The sequence below is a fragment of the Cheilinus undulatus genome, linkage group 20 (genome assembly GCF_018320785.1).
Source record: "Cheilinus undulatus linkage group 20, ASM1832078v1, whole genome shotgun sequence".
In the NCBI taxonomy this organism is placed as follows: domain Eukaryota; kingdom Metazoa; phylum Chordata; class Actinopteri; order Labriformes; family Labridae; genus Cheilinus; species Cheilinus undulatus.
The window spans coordinates 9,676,634-9,697,869 of record NC_054884.1 but is presented as its reverse complement, the minus strand read 5'-3'; the positions used below and the strand labels follow the sequence as shown (position 1 = coordinate 9,697,869).

The following is a 21,236-nucleotide window of genomic DNA, read 5'->3' as shown; positions in this document are numbered from 1 at the left end:
CACAGCCTCTCCTCTCTCCAACATCTTTGCCCCCTGCTGTCTGACTCATGGTCTCTCCTGCTGTCTCGTTCCACCTGCTCCTCATGTGGCATCCATGAGTAAGGTCCACTTTGTCTCAGCAGACGACCCGGGTACTTTAACATGAGGAGACACAGATGGGGTCCAATTATGTGATTTCTGTTTACTCAGTTTTGTCCAACAGTCACTAGAGAGCCGTGACTGCATCAAAGTAAAGAAGAAATCAATCAAGTCTGAAAGAAGGAGACAGTTTGGATGCGCAATTCAATCTGAACCTGATTATAATTCTGAGTTTATAAGAATGCTAAATACCAAGGAAGAGTATGATTGGGGTGTGATTTTGTACAAAATCTAGAGGTTTTGTCAGATCTATGTTAATCTACAATGAAAACAGAAATAATTCCAACATACTGAGCTCAACACATTACACCAGTATCTTAAAAAGGCGTTAATGATTCAACATCAGCTGGGAGGAAGAGCTTAAACAGTGACAAAGTATAAGTGCATCATTGTCAGATTATTACCACCAGGCTTGAACTAAGGTGTCTTTTTTAATATAAAATGAAATATATATCAGGTGTAGGTACTAAACAGCAGACCGATGTTTTATTTTTATGGATGAATTTCACATATTGAAGGAGAAAATTTGTTTTAAAGTGCCAGCGCAATCTGGCCTAGGGTTCCCAAAATGCTTTGCATCTGTCCTAATAGAGATCCATATGTATTTATCTAATCTAACATCTTTACCTATTTTGCCACTCTTGATTGCTTTTTACCCATTGTGGTCACTTTTCTTTCATTTTTTTGCCATGTTTTTGCCACTTTTGGACCATTTTTGCCACCTTTAACTTATTTCTAGCGCTACTTTTGTCACTTTTCACCACTTAGATTGTGGCTCTAGGAATTTTTCTACAATTTGGCTCTTTGGTTCGGTACAGTTTATTAACACTGCTGTAGATATTCTTAATGAAATGACAAATAATATATGTGGTTAAATCAAAATAATGCAACATATTGTATTTAAGTAATAATTCACTAGGGTTAGTAAGAATGGTGATCAAGAACCCCATGGCCACTCTGACTGAGCTCCAGAGATCCTGTGTGGCGATGCGACAAAGTTCCAGAAGGATAACCATCACTGCAGCCCTCCAACCATCTGGGCATTATGGCAGAGTGGATAGACGGAAGCTTCTCCTCAGTGCAAAACGCATGAAGCTCATCTGGGGCATCTGGCTGAGCTGTTGCTCTGGGACTCATTGGCCAGTGGGAATGCACCCCAGGGAGGCCTGCCCACATCTGAAATTCATGTTGGAGCTGCAGGCAGGGACTGTGGAGGCATGGAAGAGGAATCGGGCGGTGCAGAACTGTGCTGAGGAGGGTCTGAGTCCTTGAAGAGAGGGGGCGGAGCTGAGGAGAAGAGGATGGATGTTCATGATTTGGAGACTAGGAGTTGGTTTGTGGTTTCGAATTTGTACACTGGAGGTGGGTTTCTTTGTTGTGTTTTTTGCTTGGAGAACATTTTTTTGCTCCCGGGTGCTTGTTTTTGTTTGGTGCTGAGTGGGTTCTGTTTGAGTCCTCTGACACAAAGTTCATTCCATATTGATGCCGCGTATATTGTTGTATCGCTGCCATTCTTGGTCAGGTTTCCTTGAAAAAGAGATATTTCATCTCAATGGGACCAACCTGGTTGAATAAAGATTAAAAGATGGCTCTCACGTTGAATTTTTTGCATATTCCAAGTGGGCTTTCATGCATTTTGCACTGAAGAGAGGCTTCTGTCTAGCCATCCTGCCATAAAGCCCAGATCAGTGGAGGGCTGCAGTGATGGTTGTCCTTCTGGAACTTCATCCCATCTCCACACAGAATCTCCGGAGCTCAGTCAGAGTGACCATCAGGTTCTTTGTCACCTTTCTAAGGCCCTTCCTCTCTGATCACTGAGTTTGGCTGAGTGATGAGCTCTTGGAAGAGCCCTATTTGATTCAAACTTCTTCCATTTGAGAATCATGGAGACCACTGTGCTCTTGGGAACATTTGGTGCAGCAGAACTTTTTATTGTAGCCTTCCACAGTCAACAATCCTGTCTCTGAGCTCTGCAAGCAGTTCTTTTGGCCTCTGAACACAGGTTGACTCCAATCAAGTCATAGAAACATCTCAGCAATGATCAAAAGAAATAGGAGGAACCTCAGGAATTTCAGCTATTTTTGCGAAAGGCCTGAATACTTGTCAATATTATATTTCAGTTTTTTATTTTTAATAAAAAAAAAGTCCAAAATTCTGTTTTCACTGTCATGATAGGGTACTGAGTGTAGACTAATGAGATTTTTTTTTTCCAACTGTAGTGTCTGGCTGCAAGATAAGAAAACTGAAAAAGTGAAGGGTGCCTGAATGCTTTCTGACTGCACTGTAGCTGAGTTCAACAGCTCTGGTTTGAATCTCCTCTGCTCTGACACTTCCATCACACACACTCAAACCTACTCCTAGCAGGAGCACACTTGAATAAAACCCCCTCTTTTCCTGTTATCTGCAGCTCAAATGGCTGAAAGGCTCTGTTCCATTTCACCAAAATAATGTAACTTAGTTAAATCAAAGAGCGCACTTAAACCTCACACCCACTTCAGCAGGAGATGTTCTCGGCTGCACTTGTTTCCATAAATAAACTGTATTATGCTAACAGTTAAAATGGGAGTGGGTAGGAACAGGCAGATTCAAGTGCCAGAGGGAAGGGAGACAACGTAATGAGACCTAATGAAATTAAAACAGAAAGCCGTTACATCAGAAAGGCTGAATCGATCCAACCAGAACACAAAAGACACAATGGTATAGGTTGTTTTATTCATAGTATACACAGATATATTCATCAATTAAAACTATACAACTTAATAAACTCCAGCAGTTTGCAAAATATAAATTCATTACAAAACAATCAAACCTGAGGTTCATCCAGCTGGCACAGTGATTGTCTTCACATGCTTTTTAAACACAGTGCCAGTGCAGCATTCATATTCTAGAAAGTGCGTAGCTTCTTTGGCATGACATCCAGCAAGGAGTTTGACATTTTCAGGAAAAAATAGCAAGGTTTAATAAATAACTTCCACATGGTGATGATTTACAGACAAAATGATGACAATGGCGACATCTTGTGGATGTTTTTCAGAGCTGCATCTCTAAAATCTAGTGCATATAGAAGACTAGCAGTTTTAAAAATACAAATATATAATAATAATAATAATACATAGAAACAATATAATTTAAAATCTTGTGAAATCACAAATAACCCTGCCATAGTTTAGAGGGGGGGCTCTCCCTCTTGAATCTGTGAACAGTACACAACACGGATAAAACAGAATATGATCAGATCATCAGTGCAACTGTTGGTTAAGAGTACAATGAATGTATTTCAAGTTATATCTTAACGGAAAACATTGCTACCGATAACAAGACTTTTAAAGAGTTTTAGTATAAAACAGCTGTTAGTTTAGTTTTTTTTAGAATTACAACTTTACAACCATATACTGAAATAGACTACTCTTCACTTTTCACCTTATTTACTCAAATTTGATATTTGAGTTTAACTCGACTCAAAATGACCACTGTGTGAGGTCCCTTTTTCACTACCCATTCTTTGGCATTCATGTCGGTCAGTATGCTGCTGCCAAAGACTGAAACTAAGTCTAATTTTTCCTAATTTTATTCTATTTTAGTTTGTTTTGTAAGCATGCAATACAGCTTTAGTTAGGATGTTGTTAATCTACATTCAGTTTTAGTTATGTGGTTAGTTTTCATTCACGCTGATAACCTTGGTATGCATGAAGGAGTAATGCAGTTAAATTTGATGTAAATACTCATGACATTTTCTACTACTGGAACCATATATAGATGTTCCAGAATTCTACCAGTGCTGGTGTTACACTGAATGGCTGAAGCACGATGTTTTTTCTTCTGCAATAAAGAATGAAAGTTGCAAGTCTTTGCCTGGCATGCACGTCAGTAACCTGACTCATGTGTTCATTATATGGATATATTTGACATTCATCCAGGGACACCCCCCCTACAAAGCATTTGGGAAGGGCAGGCTTTTTTAAAAAAAATTCTCGGAAGGTTATTGGATAAACACGTTCATGACGAGCCAATCAGAGCAACAAGACAACATGTGGTGTAAGGCATGCGCAGCTCTGAGCTGTACAGGCTAAGTCGGTCAGGAGACGTGCAAAAACATCTTCTCCGCAAGAGAAGCGTTCAGCGTGGCTCTGTACTCTTGCTTTAATGAGGCTGCAGTCTGATTATAATGGAAGCCCATTTCCGCCACATAAAAGGAGAAAAAGGAGTAGTAAGTAAGGTAATTCTTGAAAAAAAAATCTGGTCATACTTATGAGATAAAAAGTTGAAATTATGAGTAAACAAGCCATAATTATGAGTTAAATAGTTGACATTATGACATAAAAAGTTGAATTATGAGATAAAAGTCAAAATTATGAGATAAAAAGTCAAATTATGAGACAAAAAGCCCCAATTATGAGATAAACAGTTAAAATTATGAAACAAAAAAAATGTAATTATGAGATAAAAATTCAAAATTATGAGAAAAAAAAAGTCATAATTATGAGATAAAAGTCGAAATTATGAGACAAAAAGCCCTAATTATGAGATAAAAGCCATAATTATAAGACAAAAAGTTGAATTATTAGTTTAAAAGTAATAATAATGAGATCAAAAGTCAAAATTATGAGATACAAGTTGTAATTATGAGATAAAATGTTGAAGTTATGAAAAAAAATCATAATTATGAGATAAAAGTCATAATTATGAGTTCAAAAGCAATAATTATGAGATAAAAAGTTGAAATTATGAGTTTAAACGCAATAATAATGAGATCAAAAGTTGAAATTACGGGATAAAAAGAAATAATAATGACATAAAAAGATGAAATTATGAGATAAAAATTATGAGATAAAAAGTCATTATTAGGACTAATAATTTCAACTGTGTATCTCATCATTATGACCTTATATCTCATAATTTCAACAGTTTATCTAATTGTTTCGACTTTTTATTTCAGAATTTTGACTTAGGATTCTTTATGTTATAAATTTAGGAAGTTCCACATTTTTCTTTTTAAGTGGCAGACATGGGCTTCCATACATTATGCCTGTTACATACGCCTCAAGAACAGAGAAATTTATTTCTCTCCCAGAGCTGTGAGAAAAAAATGGCGTCATTCAATTCTCGCAGCTTGTTCTTGACACATCATCTGGGCAGAACTTTTTCTTCTTGTGAGGTGTACGACAACTACAGTGTGACTGGTCCGAAATTTGACACAATGCTTAGGGTGTGTCATGTGTGTTGCAGTGGGAGGGCCCTATGAGGAACTAACATTGTTGTTGCTCTTGCCACCTCGAGAAAGCAGACACATTGTTCTGTTCTTGCGGAGTATGGCCTTAAACTGACGCTTTCCTACAGCTACATCTAAGCTAATCACTACCGCCGTTGTATACACTGGGTTGCAGTACAACTCAACCTGACCCGTAATGGATTAGTAATAACATTTGATAAAGAAATGTGGCCCAGTTTTGATAAAAATGCTGCTACTAAAGCTACACTGGAGCTAATCGCTCCACCAGCAGCTATACCGACTCCCCCACCTCCCTGTAATGATCGCACTCATGCCGAGGCAGGTTGGCAGGTTGGCAGAAAAACTTTTACTGCTCTTTATCAAACAAAGAAATCTGGTGCAGTCTGGATAAAACCGCTGCTATACTATAGCTGCATCGAGCTAACTGCTACACTGGAGGCAGCCACTGCTAACGACTCAGTACAACTTAACCTCGCCAGTAGCTACTGCCTTGTTCTCCTCAAATAGTGCTGATTGATCAGAACTTTGTTTCTAGTTGTAGATTGGAGCTTTTCACGATGGATTTGCCTGATAACAGTCTGGCAAATCCATCTGCTTTGTGAGGTTACCTCCGAAAAAATTTAGCAACAAATTTATGACTGGAGAACACTAAACTTGGAGCTGGTTTATATCTTACTGCCTCTGTTTGTTCTATACAACAATTAAGCTTAGGCTAACCCTAACCCTTTAGTGAATACTGAGAGCCAGTCGCAATGTTTTACACCAGTGATCATCAACTTGTGGCTCCAAACTTTTCAATCTGACTCCCAAATGAATATTAAATTCAGAAAAAGTGTCGTTTTTAGGGTTATCTTCCATCTTTGTACCCCTAAGTTAACCCCACAAAGGATCAATACTGAAACAGTTTTATCAGGAGTGACTAACATTTGAGCCATTTTTACAGAAATTAACCTGTCACCCATCATTAGTAAATATGACACTGAAACGACAGTAGTTAAATCTGCAGTTTTTGGTGTCAACTTTCGCCTTTAGAAAGTACAATTTTCCTGAGATTTAGATGAAAAGACTTGTTTCCTGTTTAATGGTTGTTAACACGACAACCCCAGAAATATAAAGCTAGAATATCTCAATTGCTTACTTGTGGCTGGCTGTAGCAGGGGTTGATCTCATTGTTATTGCCTAAAAATTGGGGGAAATACTGCTACAATAGTTGATGACCCCTGTTTTAGGCCATATCATGCAATGCAATGATAACAGTGAGGTAACACTTCAGCAAAATGGCATGTTTATCTCAGTTTCAGGTGTCATTGTTCAAAATATAGCGTACAGATTTAAAGGTGTTCAGGTCCTAAATGGTGTCTTCTGACGTGGACTAGACGCTTGAACAGATTCAACAAAGAGGAAAAAATCAGGCTTGACAGGTTGGAAAGAAGAGAATAAATTCCGCCAAATCTATCCATGTCTATCTCTGTTGACTGTATTGCACAGCAACCATTTTTCCCACCCCCATGGTCCGTTCTCTAACTAAATAACTACAAAAATTTAGTTTTAAAAAAAGGAATAGGAACTTTTGACAATGAATAACTACAAGCTAAAAGTTGATTGCATTTATGACCAAAGGTTAACCATAACCAATGAGGATAAACCACAACTGCATGAACTGTTCAGGCACAGTGAAATAAATGAAACTGTCAGGGAGAATTCAAGTGTGTTACAATTGCCGTCCATATAGTACATTTGGCTTGAGTGGACGTTTGTGGGACAGACAATTTTACATTACTTAATTCATCGCATTACAGAGCAATCAGGATGCCTTTTGAGCAGCCATACTGGTAAATGCCAAGGAGTCTTATCTCTAAAAACAGGATATATTTTATACTCAAGGTTCACTGAGGTCCCTTTATTTGTTCAACCATACTGTAGATGGTGCTTGAAGATGCCTTTAATGTACGGCCAAGCTAGGCTAAATTTTTGCCTTAGTGGTTCTTTAACTTTTTTTTACAAAGAATGACCATTACACATTTACTAGCTCTTCTAAATAGTACACCTGGAGAAATTACTCCACAAATATTAACCATTAAGTAGTCCATGCTGCACTCACGGAGTATAAAGACGTCACAGAGGCATCAGTAGACGTCAGTATCTACATCACTGGTTGACCTCGATTTCATTCCTTAATCTTTTGATCAGGGTCGCAATCAGGGCCTTGTTTCAGGGAAGTAAAGGAGCAGGCATTGGCCAGCTTGTATTGATCCCCAGTGGTTTCATTTACCTGCAAGTCTTGCAACTCGCTATTCACTCCATTCTTTCTGTCAAACTCTGCAGTAATCTCTGAAAGTGTCTTGCCCTTAGTTTCTGGCAAAGTCTTCCCTAGAAATGCAGCTGCTAACAAGCAAACAACTAAGAATGGTAGAAAGCAGAAATTTCCCAGGCCACTGACAATAAAAGGGAAAAGCATCCCCACCAAAAACAGGCTGAGCCACATGAGCGAGCCAGCCACCATGTATGCTGCGGGTCGTGCTGACTGGTCAAATATTTCAGCTGGTAAGATCCCGGTCACTCCTGCTGGGCCCAGGCCAAAGCTGAGGATGTAGGCGAAAACACACGCCATGCTGAGGTAGGGCATCCCAGCCACCCCGCGGCTCTGCAGGTTTAGAGCTATAGTAAAGATCACGGACCAACAAGACATAAGGCAGTACCCTCCAACTAGAAGGTACCTGCGGCCAACCCGTTCAATCAGCAGGTTACTCAGTATAGAAGCAGTAAATTCAGACGCCCCTGTTCCAATAGTGACATACTGGACTTTCTCTGAAGGAATCCCTGCTTCCAGAAAGATGTAAGAGGCGTAGAAATAGATGGAGTCATTGCCGCAGAGCATCATGGCACTACTGGCTGCCATCACTGTCTTGAGCTGGCATCGCAAGTCAGGACTCTTAAAAAGGGACCAAGGAGTCTTTGTAGAAGTTACAGATCCAGAATTCAATGCTGTGGATTTCTGCTGCTGCTGCTCCTGAAGCAACTCATCCATCTCCAAGACTGGGACCGCCCCACCACGAAGTTTTGCAAGCGCCTTGGCACAAGCTTCCCTGTCTCCTCGGTCAATGAGGAGGTATCTTGGGCTTTCAGGGAACCAGGGTAGGGTCAACAGCTGGATCAACCCAGGAAGAGCATTACTAGCCAGCAAATAGGGCCAAAGAGGCTCTGCACCCAGAACCCCAGTGAGTCCGACAACTTGACCTAGGAAGATCCCAAATGCAGTGAAGACAGCAGAAGAAAAAGCCACTGCTCCTCTGAGGTGTTTTGGAGCGCTTTCCCCAAAATACATGGGCTGGATGTTCATACTGACACCTGAGTTCATGCCCACCAGCAGGCGAGCACAGATGATCATCTCAAACGATTCAGCCATCCTGCATGTAAGGACCAGCACAGCGCCAGTGAACAAGAATAAATTATTCAAAAGCAGAGACTTTTTCCTTCCGAAGCGGACTGCCAGAGGTCCTGCCAACAGGGCACCAAGCAAACCTCCAAATGAGAAAGCTGACACAATGAGAGTCCACACTAGTGTCACCTGAGGGGTCTCCAAGCCAGCCCCCCAGCGCTTCATGTAGGTATCATTGATGAAAACCTGGACATAGCTGGTAGGAGCATTGATGATGGAGATGTTGTATCCATACTGGAAAGTCCCCCCTATGGCAGCGGAGCAGACAGTCAAGGCAAGGGTCCTGGCACCAGTTGAAGGTTTGCTGGTTTCATCTTGCTCACTGTTACCTGTAGAGGACATCAGGAGTGTTGCTGTCACAGAGGAGAAGTGTCCCTCTGTGTCCCACGCTGAAAATAAATGAATCCAAAACCTACAGTGTAGCTTGAGTTAATGGAATACTTCGATCGTTAAAGAAAAAAAGCTGGATTATTGTGGGTTTATACGCAAATCATTTACCAGAAACGGTCCTATCATTCTGTGATATCTTAAGGAAACCCTCATTGCCGTTATTGGCATTGTACCCGCACTTGTGCTTCCTCAACCGAAACAGCAAGGCAACTTCCCCGGCAATCGACTGCGGTGTTTTGCTTTATTGATCAAGGTTAAAGAATTGAACAAACTACATTAAATGTCGTCGTAAGATGACACATGTCAGTGTTCGACTTTTGACATTAAACATGTGAACGGGGATAACGGGGGTCAAAGCAAAAACATGTACAAGAAGTGAAGACTATCCTGTCAGTCCTTGCCGAGGAAGAACTGCACATCACGTTGCACGGGGCATGTGCGTATACAATCTTTTGATTGGTTAACTCCAAAAGTCATCTCTGTGTGACGTATAGCGTCACAGACTCCTGCGCCATACGTAGACGCCTGACTGGCCGCCATATTGCGAGAGGCAATTCTGCTATGTAAGGCAATACAAGTAGACGAGGAGTTTATAAATGTTGGTATAAAAAGCACAAACGATCATTAGATTGATTTTAATTAATCGTTTATACTTAACATTCACGTCAGTACCGATAATAAAAACTTAGACAACAAGTGTACGAGATTTTATGAGTAAAACACAGAAGCATCTGCTATATTTTAGCAATAGAATTAGTTATTCGCTTTGATTTACAGCTATATTGTGAGCTGAAATGACTCATAGATAGATAGATAGATAGATAGATAGATAGATAGATAGATAGTGTATGTTCACTTCACTAATAAAAAGAAAAGAAAAGAAAAAAAAATACACAAATAAATGTAGATTTTTTTTCTTTTTTTGTTTTATTTTGACATGTTTCGACTGTCACAGTCTTCCTCAGAAGCTCCGCCTGGCCGCTGTGGCGTGTCCTTATCAGCTGTTCCTCTAGAATCAATATCAGCATACCAGATATCAGCAAAAATCCAATATCCAAGACGTTTCCTATAGTAATCTCATTTCTAGTGGCCTTCTTGCAATAGTTAAGTTAAAACTGCATGTACCAATAGATGGGCAGATTAAAATTGTTAGCTGCTGGTAAAGCTACATTTTAACTTGAGTTAGATTTATCAAACTACAGCCAGCATTTTTAAATCCAACCATCTCTACTGCTGTCACAGTCAGCAGGCAACAGGAGACGCCACAGTAAATCAGGATTTACACTACAGTTATTAACTACATAGGATTGTTGGCTAATACCAGCAATTTACAAGAAAGAGAGACTAGACTAGAGATTCTCCAGTTGTCAATCAAAGTTAATTTTGATCACACTTTTTATGACTAATTCAAAACTTTAAAAAAAAGTAAATCAAAGATTAAAAAAGGAGTTTAAATTGAGGAAATGCCATTATAAAACTGTCACAAGGAAACAAGGCAGTACTAAAATAGAAAAATTTAGAAGATGGAAGGAAGGAAAACTAGAAAGATATTAAACTCTAGACCAGGGGTACTCAACCTTTTCAGCCCAGGACCCCAAAAATAAAGGTGCAAGAGACCGGGGACCCCCACTGTACCTGAAGGTGGTACACAGCCATGAACATTCTAGAATCTTGGGCAGACAAGGCCGTCCATAAGGGGGGATAAAGGAGAGAGCTTTAACCTGAAAAATAACCACTCTTACCCAAGAAGCAAGTATATTTTTTTATTCATTTGTGTGGTAGATAGCCTTCTTAAAAATGGGTTCAAATCTTTTTTGTTAAAAACAGAGATAAAATGGGTTAATAATGGCAAAAAAAATGGTGGAAAAGGTGGTGAAATTGGATTTTAAAAGTAGCAGAAATTGGTTAGAAGTGGTAAAACTGTGATAAAATTGGCAAAAAATAAGCAAAAAGAGGCAGAAATGGTCATGGATAGTGGTAAGGGGAAATAAAAGTGGCTGAATTAACTTTAAATTGGCAAAAATGGGTGGAAAATTTGGTGAAATGGGATGAAAAATTAATATAAAATGGCAAAAAGCGTTAAATAAGAAAGAAAAATTGGCAGGAATGGGTTAAACTGGTAAAAATGAGCAAATCGAATAGTTAAATGTGGTTGAAATGGACGAAAAATGTGGTAAAAAGTGGTTATAGAGGCAATAATAGGTCAACAGGGGCAACAATATGTGTAAAGTGGCAAGACTTGGTTTAGAAGTGGCAAAAACAGGCAGAAAAAGGTGTTGGAAAGGATATGAAATCAGAAAAATGGGTTTTAAGCATGATTAAAAACAGGTTAAAATGTAGCAAAATTGGTGAAAGTGGGAACAGTGTAATTTAGAAAATATTCTTAGTTTCTTTAAGGCATCTGGAGACCCTCTCTTAGTGTCTCGTGACCCCAAATGGGGTCCCGACCCCAAGGTTGAGAACCACTGTTCTAGACTACCCATAGAGCAAGCTATATCACAATAGATTTTCCCAAATCATTCAGCCCCAGTTTGTTGCTAAATATTAAAAAATAAAAAAATCCAAAATTGAAATTGTCATTCAATATGGGATTTATAAATACGTTATCTCGTGTGTTTATAAAAAAGAGCAACAAATCATTCAGTATTATACAAAATAATACATAAAATATTGGGTACATAGGGCTGAAAGATTCTGAAAAAAAAAAAACAGCTTTTAATATCTATTTTGACTCGTACTGAAAATTTGATATGATTTTTTTTGTACTGAACGGAAGGATCATTTTTGTCAAAGCATGTATATTTATAAAAACAAGTACATATTTTGTAAATAATTCTGGAAGAAAATGGCACTTCAATGCTTGCATAATGTGTATTAGAAATAATATTTTGACATTCATGTTAAATAAAACTTGAACCTTTCGCAATTTGAGAAATGCACCATATTGTGATTTTATCTAAAATTTTACCTACAACCAACTAAAACCCAGGAAAAAAAAAACAAAAACTAAACTAAACTAAGAGTTAATGAAAGTAAAGATAAATCTAAACAAAAATGTGTGCCTTAAGTTTACAACTAAATTGTAATTAAATCCTGTTGGTTTGCCCCTACTTCAAGGAAAATTTGGTTAACTGTTCAACACACGAGTCTACACTGTACAAGTGAGAGACTTTCTCCCGACACTGAGCAGTCTTAAGACATTTATTCAGGCATTTGCAAAGGTAGAGTAGTAGCAGATATCCAGCAAACTGGCAAGCTAGCACTCCTGTGAGGTTTCATTGTGAAAAACCAGATATAATTTGATGAGATGACACAGCCATGCAAGGCCAAGAATTTATTTGGATTAATGTGTGATTTACTTTCAGCACTAGGCAAGGCTAATTCTGTAAACAAACATTTTGATACAACAATTCACTAATGTACTTTTTTTGTGACTTAAATTAAAAGTATGTCAAATCACTTAGTGCATCTTTACCTAAACTGGACTGGATTGATTTACTTTGTTGTCATAAAGGGGAAGTATATGAAAGTGGCCCCACCATCCTTGTAATTTTCTGTATGTGGCCCTCTGTGGAAAAACTCTGGTAACCCCTGCAGTATAATGTAAAACATTTGCATTTTAAAACTGTTATCCATCTATGATAAAGTCAGTATAAAAAATACCAACGTCGGCTACAGGAACTTGGCTGTTTGATTGATGTTACCTCTCAGAATTAAATCTGTCCATAGAGTGCAATAACAACTTTATTCAAATTTAAAAAATAGAGTACATTTACGTCTTTATTCTTGTAAAATTATGAATTTTAGGTACAGTTAAATCACCATAGCTCGTAATTCTTGTCTTTGTGCAGAATCTTTGTAGCAGTGAAATATTTCCGGGGACACATTTCTCTGTGACTCAGGAAGTCATGCGGATGTGTCTTTTTGTCGTCAAAATGGGCTGACAGAACTCAGGATTTAGAGATAAACATAAATATTTGTCAACAGTGATAGAACAATGGAGTCAAAGATGGAGAGTAAATAGCAGCAGGTTGGGTTAAACCCTCCACACCCGCAGGTTTGTTTGATTTAGAGCCATCATGGCGTGTCGTGTTGGTTTACAGTTGGCTGCCATCATTACCACCTCCTTCTTCTTCTTTGTCATCTAATATTAACCACAGCTCAGTATCCACACTGCTGCTGGTCTCTGGTTCTTCTTCTCAGCCTGTTCTTCGTTATTATGTTTCATCTGCAGCTCAGGACTTTGATTTTTGTAGCCTGGGTGATCGGATATATCGCCTTCCTGCTCTCCATCAGGAGGATGTGGACGGGGAAGTATGTCCGCAGTCCGCTGGTCCGCTCTCTTTTTGTCAACATGGTAACTGAGAGCGAGGCTGCTAAGATCGACACTCAGGAGGTATGAATTATGGATTATCTGTCCGTCTGTCCATCTAACATTGTCTCAGGCTGGGGCCGGTTTTGAAAAAGACAACGATACTAGTGTAATGGTTTAAAGAGTGACCGTGTTAACTTGGGACTTCCCTTCCAATGCATCAGTTATCTGTAGTTTTAGATACAATGCCCATAAAGTATTCACGGCCTTGGACGTGTAACCATTTTCCTTATTTTATAAATCAATCATGGTCAATATAATTTGGCATTTTTGGGAGGAGAAATTCTTGGAGTATTCTTTTATCTTCATGGTGTAATGGTAGCCAGGAATACTGATTAACCAGTGACTGGACCTTTGGACAGAGGTGTCTTTATACTACAGTGACTTGAAAAACATTCACAGCACCGAGGTGCAGTCAAATGTTGAATTTATAAAATCAATAAAAGGGTAAAACACCAACAGGGAGGGACACTTTTTTAGGCACTGTAAATATAATCTTAAAATACTTATCATATTTATTAATTGAAAACATAAAAAGTCAATTTTAGCTTCTGATATAACTGTCACAACCACAATGCATATGGCAGAACGTCTCTGGTTAACATGGTCACTATAAAAACCATAACACAGCACCAAAGTAGAATTTATAGGTACCCAATAATGGGGAACTATTGTTTATAATTATCCCAAATTACTGCAGGTGAACTACTGCACACTGTTTAGATTGCACAAATGTATTGGCAGCACTCTTAATTACTTGTACAAAAATGTGATTCTTTCAATCTAATCATCACCCTGCAAAACCATGTCAAATAGTGCTGAATTAAACCAGACCCTTGGTGGAAATGCACCATAAGTGATGTCTAACAGAGAGTTTTTGACATCTGTTAGTGCACATGGAAATATGTCACATTCACTTAAGACTTAAGAAAATTTTCTCCAAAGGAACGTGAATATAATGGGTGGAATGACATTAACTTGGATCATATGTAATCTCTTTTGTTTCCAGTGGTATCGGTGCTGTCCTGATCTGCTCGGTGAATCCGTCCAGCCGCTGTTCGTCCAGAGTCACCTTGACTCGGGTACTAAAGCTTTCCTTAAGAGGAGCGTAGAGAAGTCTGGCTGGGTGCTCACTCAGCTTTATCACTCTTTTGTCTCCACCGTCCTCAGCCCTTTGGTGTCTCGAACCTCCATCAACGGGTGAGTTTCAGACACAAGGTCCTGCCTTCATCTCTCCTTTACTCTATCTTCCTCTGACTCTGTTCTCTCTCTGTCTCAGGTTTCTGGGTCGCGGCTCCATGTTTGTGTTCTCTCAGGAGCAGTTCAGACGGCTGCTTCGTATCAGCCCTGAGTGGAGAGCAGAGAGACTGCTGGACCTTGGAGCCGGGGATGGAGGTGTCACCGAGGTGATGGGAGCTCATTTTAAAGAAGTCTATGCAACAGAAGTCTCTCCACCGATGAAGTGGCATCTGCAGAGGAGAAACTACAAGTGAGTAATCTTTAAAGAAAAAAAAAAATTTCAAGCCAAAAATAAGTTTTTTTCTTTGTGCCTTTTATGTTTATTTGCACCGCTAAAACTCATTAAAAAATGTGCCTTCTGGATTTGTGCATGAACAAAAATGCAGCAGTGTCTTTGTTCATTGCACCCTTAATGCCTAGGTCAGACTAGTTGATCTTTTTGTTCATGACAGTGTTTACTTTGTTGACTAAAACAATGACTAAAAATGTTGATCTACTACCCTTTTTTTTCCATACGGGAGACAAGACTAAAGACCAAAACAAACTGGTGCTGCAGTCATGCATCCCATCACGATACTCCTGAATTGTCTTCCCTAGCACACAATAGAAGCAGGGTGTCAACAATCAAACTCCCCATCAGTCACTGATGGGCCAGGTGCTTGATACCAAAAGCAATAGCTCACTCAGGGCTCTCTTCCCTGCCTCACTTAGTAAAAAATATGATAAGAGCAATGGTATTTCACCGATGGCCAAGGCCACCCATTTACAGGTGCATCTAAAACAATGTGAACATCATGAAAAGGTTCCTTTTTGCTGTGATTTAAATCAAAGAGTTAAACTTTCATATGTTCTAGATTTAACTCATACAAAGTGAAACATTGAAAGGCATTTTTTGTTTTGATCTTGAGGCTTATAGCTCATAAAAATCAAGAAGCCACGATCCCAAAATATTAGAACATTGCTCCATCCATCCATCTTCTTTCATTTATCTGGGGTCGGGTCGTGGTGGCAGCAGGTGAAGCAAGTCAGCTCAGACGTCCTTCTCCCTCACAACATTTTCCAGTTCCTCCGGAGGGATTCCGAGGCACTCCCAGGCCAGAAGGGATATATAATCTCTCCAGCGAGTTCTGGGTCTGCCTCGGGGTCTCCTCCCAGTTGGACGTGCCCGGAAGACCTCCACAGGAAGGCGTCCAGGAGGTATCCTGATCAGATGCCCAAACCTCAGCTGGCTCTTTTCGACGTGAAGGAGCAGCACCTCTACTTCAAGATCCTTCCGGATGTTTGAGCTTCTCACTCTATCTCTAAGGCTGAGCCCAGACACCCTCTAGGCTGAGCCAACCAACTGGTTTGCTGACCTTGGTCAGTGTTTGATTGTCCAGCTAATTGGCCTGACCTGAATCCTATAGAGAATCTCTGGAGAAATGTCAAGAGGAAGATGAAAGACACCAGACTCAACAATACAGATGAGCTGAAGGCTGCTATCAGAGCAACCTTGAATCCATAAGTGCCACAGACTGATTTAGTCCATGCAACGTCTCTTTGACGGCTCAAAATAGATCTTTGGTGATAAAAAAATCTGACGAAAAGTAAGTTTAGAGTGCGTTAAGAAAACTCAAACTAGACTAAAATGTTAGGACTCTGACGTTCAAAGTCCATGATCAGTAAAAACAAGGAGGGATGAGAGATCATTCAAGGTGTATCAGCATTTTCTTCCCTGTATTTTGTACCGCTACAAACAGTTTTAATAATACTTAAATTTGAATGGTATAACTACCAAAGGGGGTTTGTATCATTAAAACTGACAACTGTTTCCATATCAGGTGATAACTATGCATATAAGGTTTAGTCTGACCTTTGCATTACATTCACTTTCTCCACTTCTAAATAAACAGTTTATTTTTGTTTCCTCTCCCTGTTAGACTGCTGGGTATCGATGAGTGGCAGCAGACCGGTTTCCAGTACGATGTGGTCAGCTGTCTGAACCTGCTGGACCGCTGTGATGATCCTCTGAATCTCCTTCTGGACATCAGGAGGTCGCTCGTTCCCAACACAGGTCGACTTGTCCTGGCCGCTGTGCTGCCTTTCCAGCCATACGTGGAAGTCGGTCAGTCTGGGACCAGATCCATTGATGTTGTGTAGTATTTGGTTCTTTTGTCTTCTTTTTGATACAAATAAAAATCCTCTGTTTTGTTGCAGGTGGAAGATGGCAGCGTCCCAAAGAGCACCTTAAAATCAAAGGAAAAACGTGGGAGGAGCAAGTCACCAACCTGACCAATGAGGTTTTCCGCAGGGCGGGGTTTGAGGTGGAGGCGGTGACGCGGTTGCCGTATCTTTGTGAAGGAGACATGTACAATGATTACTACGTCCTGGATGATGCTGTTTTTGTCCTGAAGGCCACTGAGGAGATCTCAGTGTCCGTTTACTAAACTCCAGACTTTATTCTCGTCTGTGATCATCTCCAGCTTCATCCTCGGTGTTTCTGACATGTTTAGAAATGTGAAGCTCAGGTACTGTAGCTCCAACATTTACCAGCCATCATGTGTGACAGTGATACCTCAACCTTAAAGCAAAAAAAAAAAAACAGCGCAATGGCAGTTTGCCTTTAAGAAAAATCTAGCAAAGATCAAATCCCTAAGACATATCAACATGTTGTAGATGTTTGTACTGTGATGTTATTTGTGGGCAGTGTTTACTGTGAGTGTTTCATCATAATACTCCAGTGTGGATGGAGGTAATCATGCCTGATTATGCTTTAATTTTTTTATTATCTTATGCAAAAGGCAGTGTACGATTCAGACCTTTTTTAGTTGCTCTTGTTTGCTCTGTGTTTCATTTTGTAAGTGATGACAAAATTAATGAGGCCTTCTTGAAGCAATCGCAGATGATAAACGGTTGTTGCTGAGCATTTATATATTTTTTGCCACCTGTAGGAAATTTACAGGCTTTAAACTTCACATAGACACATTCTAACATTAGGGATGTGCCAATACACTGAAGTCAGAGCACTAAACATATCCAGATACTTGGCTCATGATAATTTTATGGTTGTATAACTAAGGCATATGTCCGTAGACACCCTTTTTGTAACCTTTCAAATTTGATGGATTGTCCAGATTCCATGTCTGTCATCAGGCAGATCTAGCTTGAGCAAGAGTTTAATCTACCAACTGGCTCCACTGATAGTAAAAAATCCTGGATTGACTCGATTCCTCAACTGCTTTGATTGGCCTGTAATGATTGTGACAGTTTGCCCAATCACCCTTTGTTGTTTTCAAGTTTCTGTCCTCCCCAAACATGGTCTAATGGGTGTTGCCCAGATAGATGTTTAATATATTCCATATCTATGCCATGGTTTGTGAAACAGTCTATCTGGCATCTCTGGTTACATTTTTGGTGCCCAAACTTCAGCTTTTGTTGTGCTTGCAGTGCTCTCCGTTGAAAATGGTTTAACTTTTGAAACGTTGAATGATCAATTTCCTCTTACTGACCGATCAAATTCAAGAAAAGATGGGATTTTTGATACCAGCTTTGTCAACAGCAATGGTGGCAAGAAACAAATCTGACTCGTCTTTTTTCCAGGGTCAGGTTTCCTGATACACTGCTGTAGATCTTTGGTGCTCCCCACAGGGATGCCTGCACCCCAGGTTGGGAAACAGCTTTACATTGTTGGATGTTTTCTCTGTGATACTTCCTTGGATAAAGTAAAATGTTTTAAGTGCCTAGTGCTATTTTAAAAATGATCATACGGATAATACAGAGAAATGTAGAGCTGTAGAAATGTCAATAAGAAACATTCTGCAACTTAAGTTGTGGGTGCTGCCAGTTCTAAAAAGCGCTGTCTGTGGACGTGGTCGATAGTCATGAAAAATTAACATTGAGCAGGAGAAGCTAGAAACAGCTTTAGCACCCTCTGCTGGTTAGAAAAGAGCACTGCAGCTTGTTTTTCTGTCAGATTAATTTAAATTGTCCATATTTTATGTTGAATTTTGCATTGTGAGATGTCATTACAGCCCTACACTTTATATGCAGGTTTAAAATTATATAGCTTTGCACAGTAATGAGACCTTCTGACAACAAGCTCAGATAAAGTTAGTTAAACCAATGATAAATACACAGTTAAAGCTGTTTTCATGTTTTTGCAGGGGGGGGGGGGGTGTTAAACATATAGCTGGCAGACTACCATAATGTAGGTGTATGTGGATGTAACAATACACTTAATTCAAGATACTGATATGACATTACCGTAATTTTTCACATTTTTTTAAATTTTCAGATAAGGATTAAAATCCATTTATGAAAAATATTCCTTTTTCTTGATTATCGGGAGATGAAAATGCTGAATATCTTTTTTATTTGTCATTACCTTTTTTCTTCAGCGACTTACAATGAACAAAAAAAAACTACAAGTAGATGTAGCACCCTCTGCTGGTTAGAAAAGAGCAAAGCAACATATATTTTTGTCAAGTAAATTATTATCATCCATATGTGTTTTGTTTTTGATTGCCTCTGGAGACATTACGACAACCCTATATTTGATTTAACCATTCTTGAAAGTTTGGTTTTGCTTCTTGAAACTCAGTTTAACTTTAGTTTCTATAAGTGGTGGCAGAAAATGCAGCCTTCATAAGCAGGCATGGGTAGTTAATGATAGAGTTATTATTGTAGCAAAAACAGATTTTATCAAATTTTTTAAAACTGTGTTTATATGAATTTTGACCTATCTGAGGGAAAATAACAAGTTTAGGAAGATATCATTGCTACACTGTAACACCAGGGACATAATGACTGAGATACGGCGTTTACAGTATGATTAATTATGATCTTGAAATACTTCTATCAAGAATTGAGTCTAAGTCAATTCATGAATGAACATTATGCTTTAATCAATTTTTGAATACATTGAAAATGAAAAATATTCCATACCTCTTATTTTCTTATACTTTTTAAGCTGCAGATGTCAAACAAGCCAAATATAAATAGCACCTTCTGCTGGCTAAAAAGAGTATTGCAATGTTTAGTTTTGTCTTATGGATTTTGATTGTCCATATTTTTATCAATTATTAATTGTATGCAAGGTATTGTTACATCCTTTTTTAAAATCTGCATTATTTTTCCTCTTCAGGTAAATTTAAGTGCTTGAGAACATATCACCAACATATTATTACTCATTTAGCTGCTAAAATTCAGCCTTATGCTTCAGTTTTATCTTTCTTCCTTAAAAGTTCTTATCTGTGCTGTGGCTGAATAAGCCTTATCTTAGTACTGTAAGATTTAAAACAATGATAAAGTATTGACTCGTAGACAAATAAATGCTGCAGATTCAGAAGTTACGCAGTAAAATTTATCTACAACATGCTAACACTAGCATTTGTGAGCTCCTGGGAGGACCAGGTTAAGGCAAACTGTAGCATGGAGATCCATAAGTGTACTGAACTGAGGGCGTCTGGATTTTGTTGCTTTTGATTCCAACTTTATGTTTGTAAGCAAGTGATTTCAGTATTTTTCATGCTATTTAAATTTTGTGAACCTCTGATGTAATTGCACAATTAATTTTTCAGAGTGTGCCATAAATGAGACATTATTTGTATTGAAAGAGATAAATGGTGGTCTTGAATAAAAACATTACAATATTTTCAACTTTCATCCTTCCATGTCACCGATTCATGTGGTGTTTATCTTAATGTGATTGTCTTAGTATCAGGGCTGGCTTTAAGAGTCAAAATTAGCTTTATTGGCCAAAATCAATCATGGTATATATTGTTATTTATTATGGCACCAAAGTGAAAACAGTTTTCTACAAAGTTATGCAGTGTAAAAAAATTCTGCATAAATATTTACCTCCATAAAGTTTATATTTAACAGAGGCACCTTTGGCTGTAATCACAGTACTTAGTCTTTGTGGTTATGTCTCAATCAGGCTTAAATGTCTGGTCACTGCATTTTTAAACCATTCTGGTGCTTTATCACACAACGTGATAAATTGAAATTTAGAAAGTAATCTTTTAAAATCTGTCTACACATTATCAGACTTAACTTTGCAGCCAGCCAGTGGAGTCGCCCCCTACTGTCTGTTTGAAAGAATGCAGGAAAAAGGCACGAGAGCTTTTCCCTCACTTTTAAAAACCAAAACTCTTTTATGGAAGCAGATGAATATCTGCTTCCACTTTACTCTAATTTTCTATAATAACAAATAGTTTCAAGATCTTGACTTATTTATGTCATTATCCTGAAGTGAAAATGCTGGTTTTCTGTGATAACAGATTAATTACTAGAGATCATAAGACGACATTTGATTTGAACTTAATGTCAGAAAAAACATGTTAACTTCAGATAACCACACACAATTGGAGATCATGAGAAAACAGATTAAAATACAATAAAAACATATATTGATGCAGGACTTTTTAAGGCTTCTGTACCTTTCATAT

The 21,236-nt window shown here is 38.7% G+C and overlaps 2 protein-coding genes across 3 annotated transcripts; one reads left to right on the top strand and one right to left on the bottom strand.

The window, feature by feature from the left end:
• Positions 1-4,936: 4,936 nt before the first annotated feature.
• Positions 4,937-9,306, bottom strand: LOC121528001 (solute carrier family 2, facilitated glucose transporter member 11-like). The gene has a single exon (XM_041815089.1). It carries the CDS (start codon positions 9,147-9,149, stop codon positions 7,536-7,538), a length of 1,614 nt encoding a protein of 537 aa, XP_041671023.1. The 5' UTR covers positions 9,150-9,306; the 3' UTR covers positions 4,937-7,535.
• A 3,649-nt stretch (positions 9,307-12,955) lies between these two features.
• mettl9 (methyltransferase like 9) lies at positions 12,956-20,439 on the top strand. 2 transcript variants are annotated; one of them, XM_041816262.1, is made up of 6 exons: positions 12,957-13,254; positions 13,432-13,593; positions 14,579-14,769; positions 14,849-15,058; positions 16,728-16,912; positions 17,005-20,439. In XM_041816262.1, exons 2-6 carry the CDS (start codon positions 13,498-13,500, stop codon positions 17,232-17,234), a joined length of 912 nt encoding a protein of 303 aa, XP_041672196.1. In that variant the 5' UTR covers positions 12,957-13,254; positions 13,432-13,497; the 3' UTR covers positions 17,235-20,439. The 2 variants fall into 2 exon arrangements, with proteins under 2 accessions (XP_041672195.1, XP_041672196.1); XM_041816261.1 differs by having other exon boundaries at positions 12,956-13,593.
• Positions 20,440-21,236: the final 797 nt, after the last annotated feature.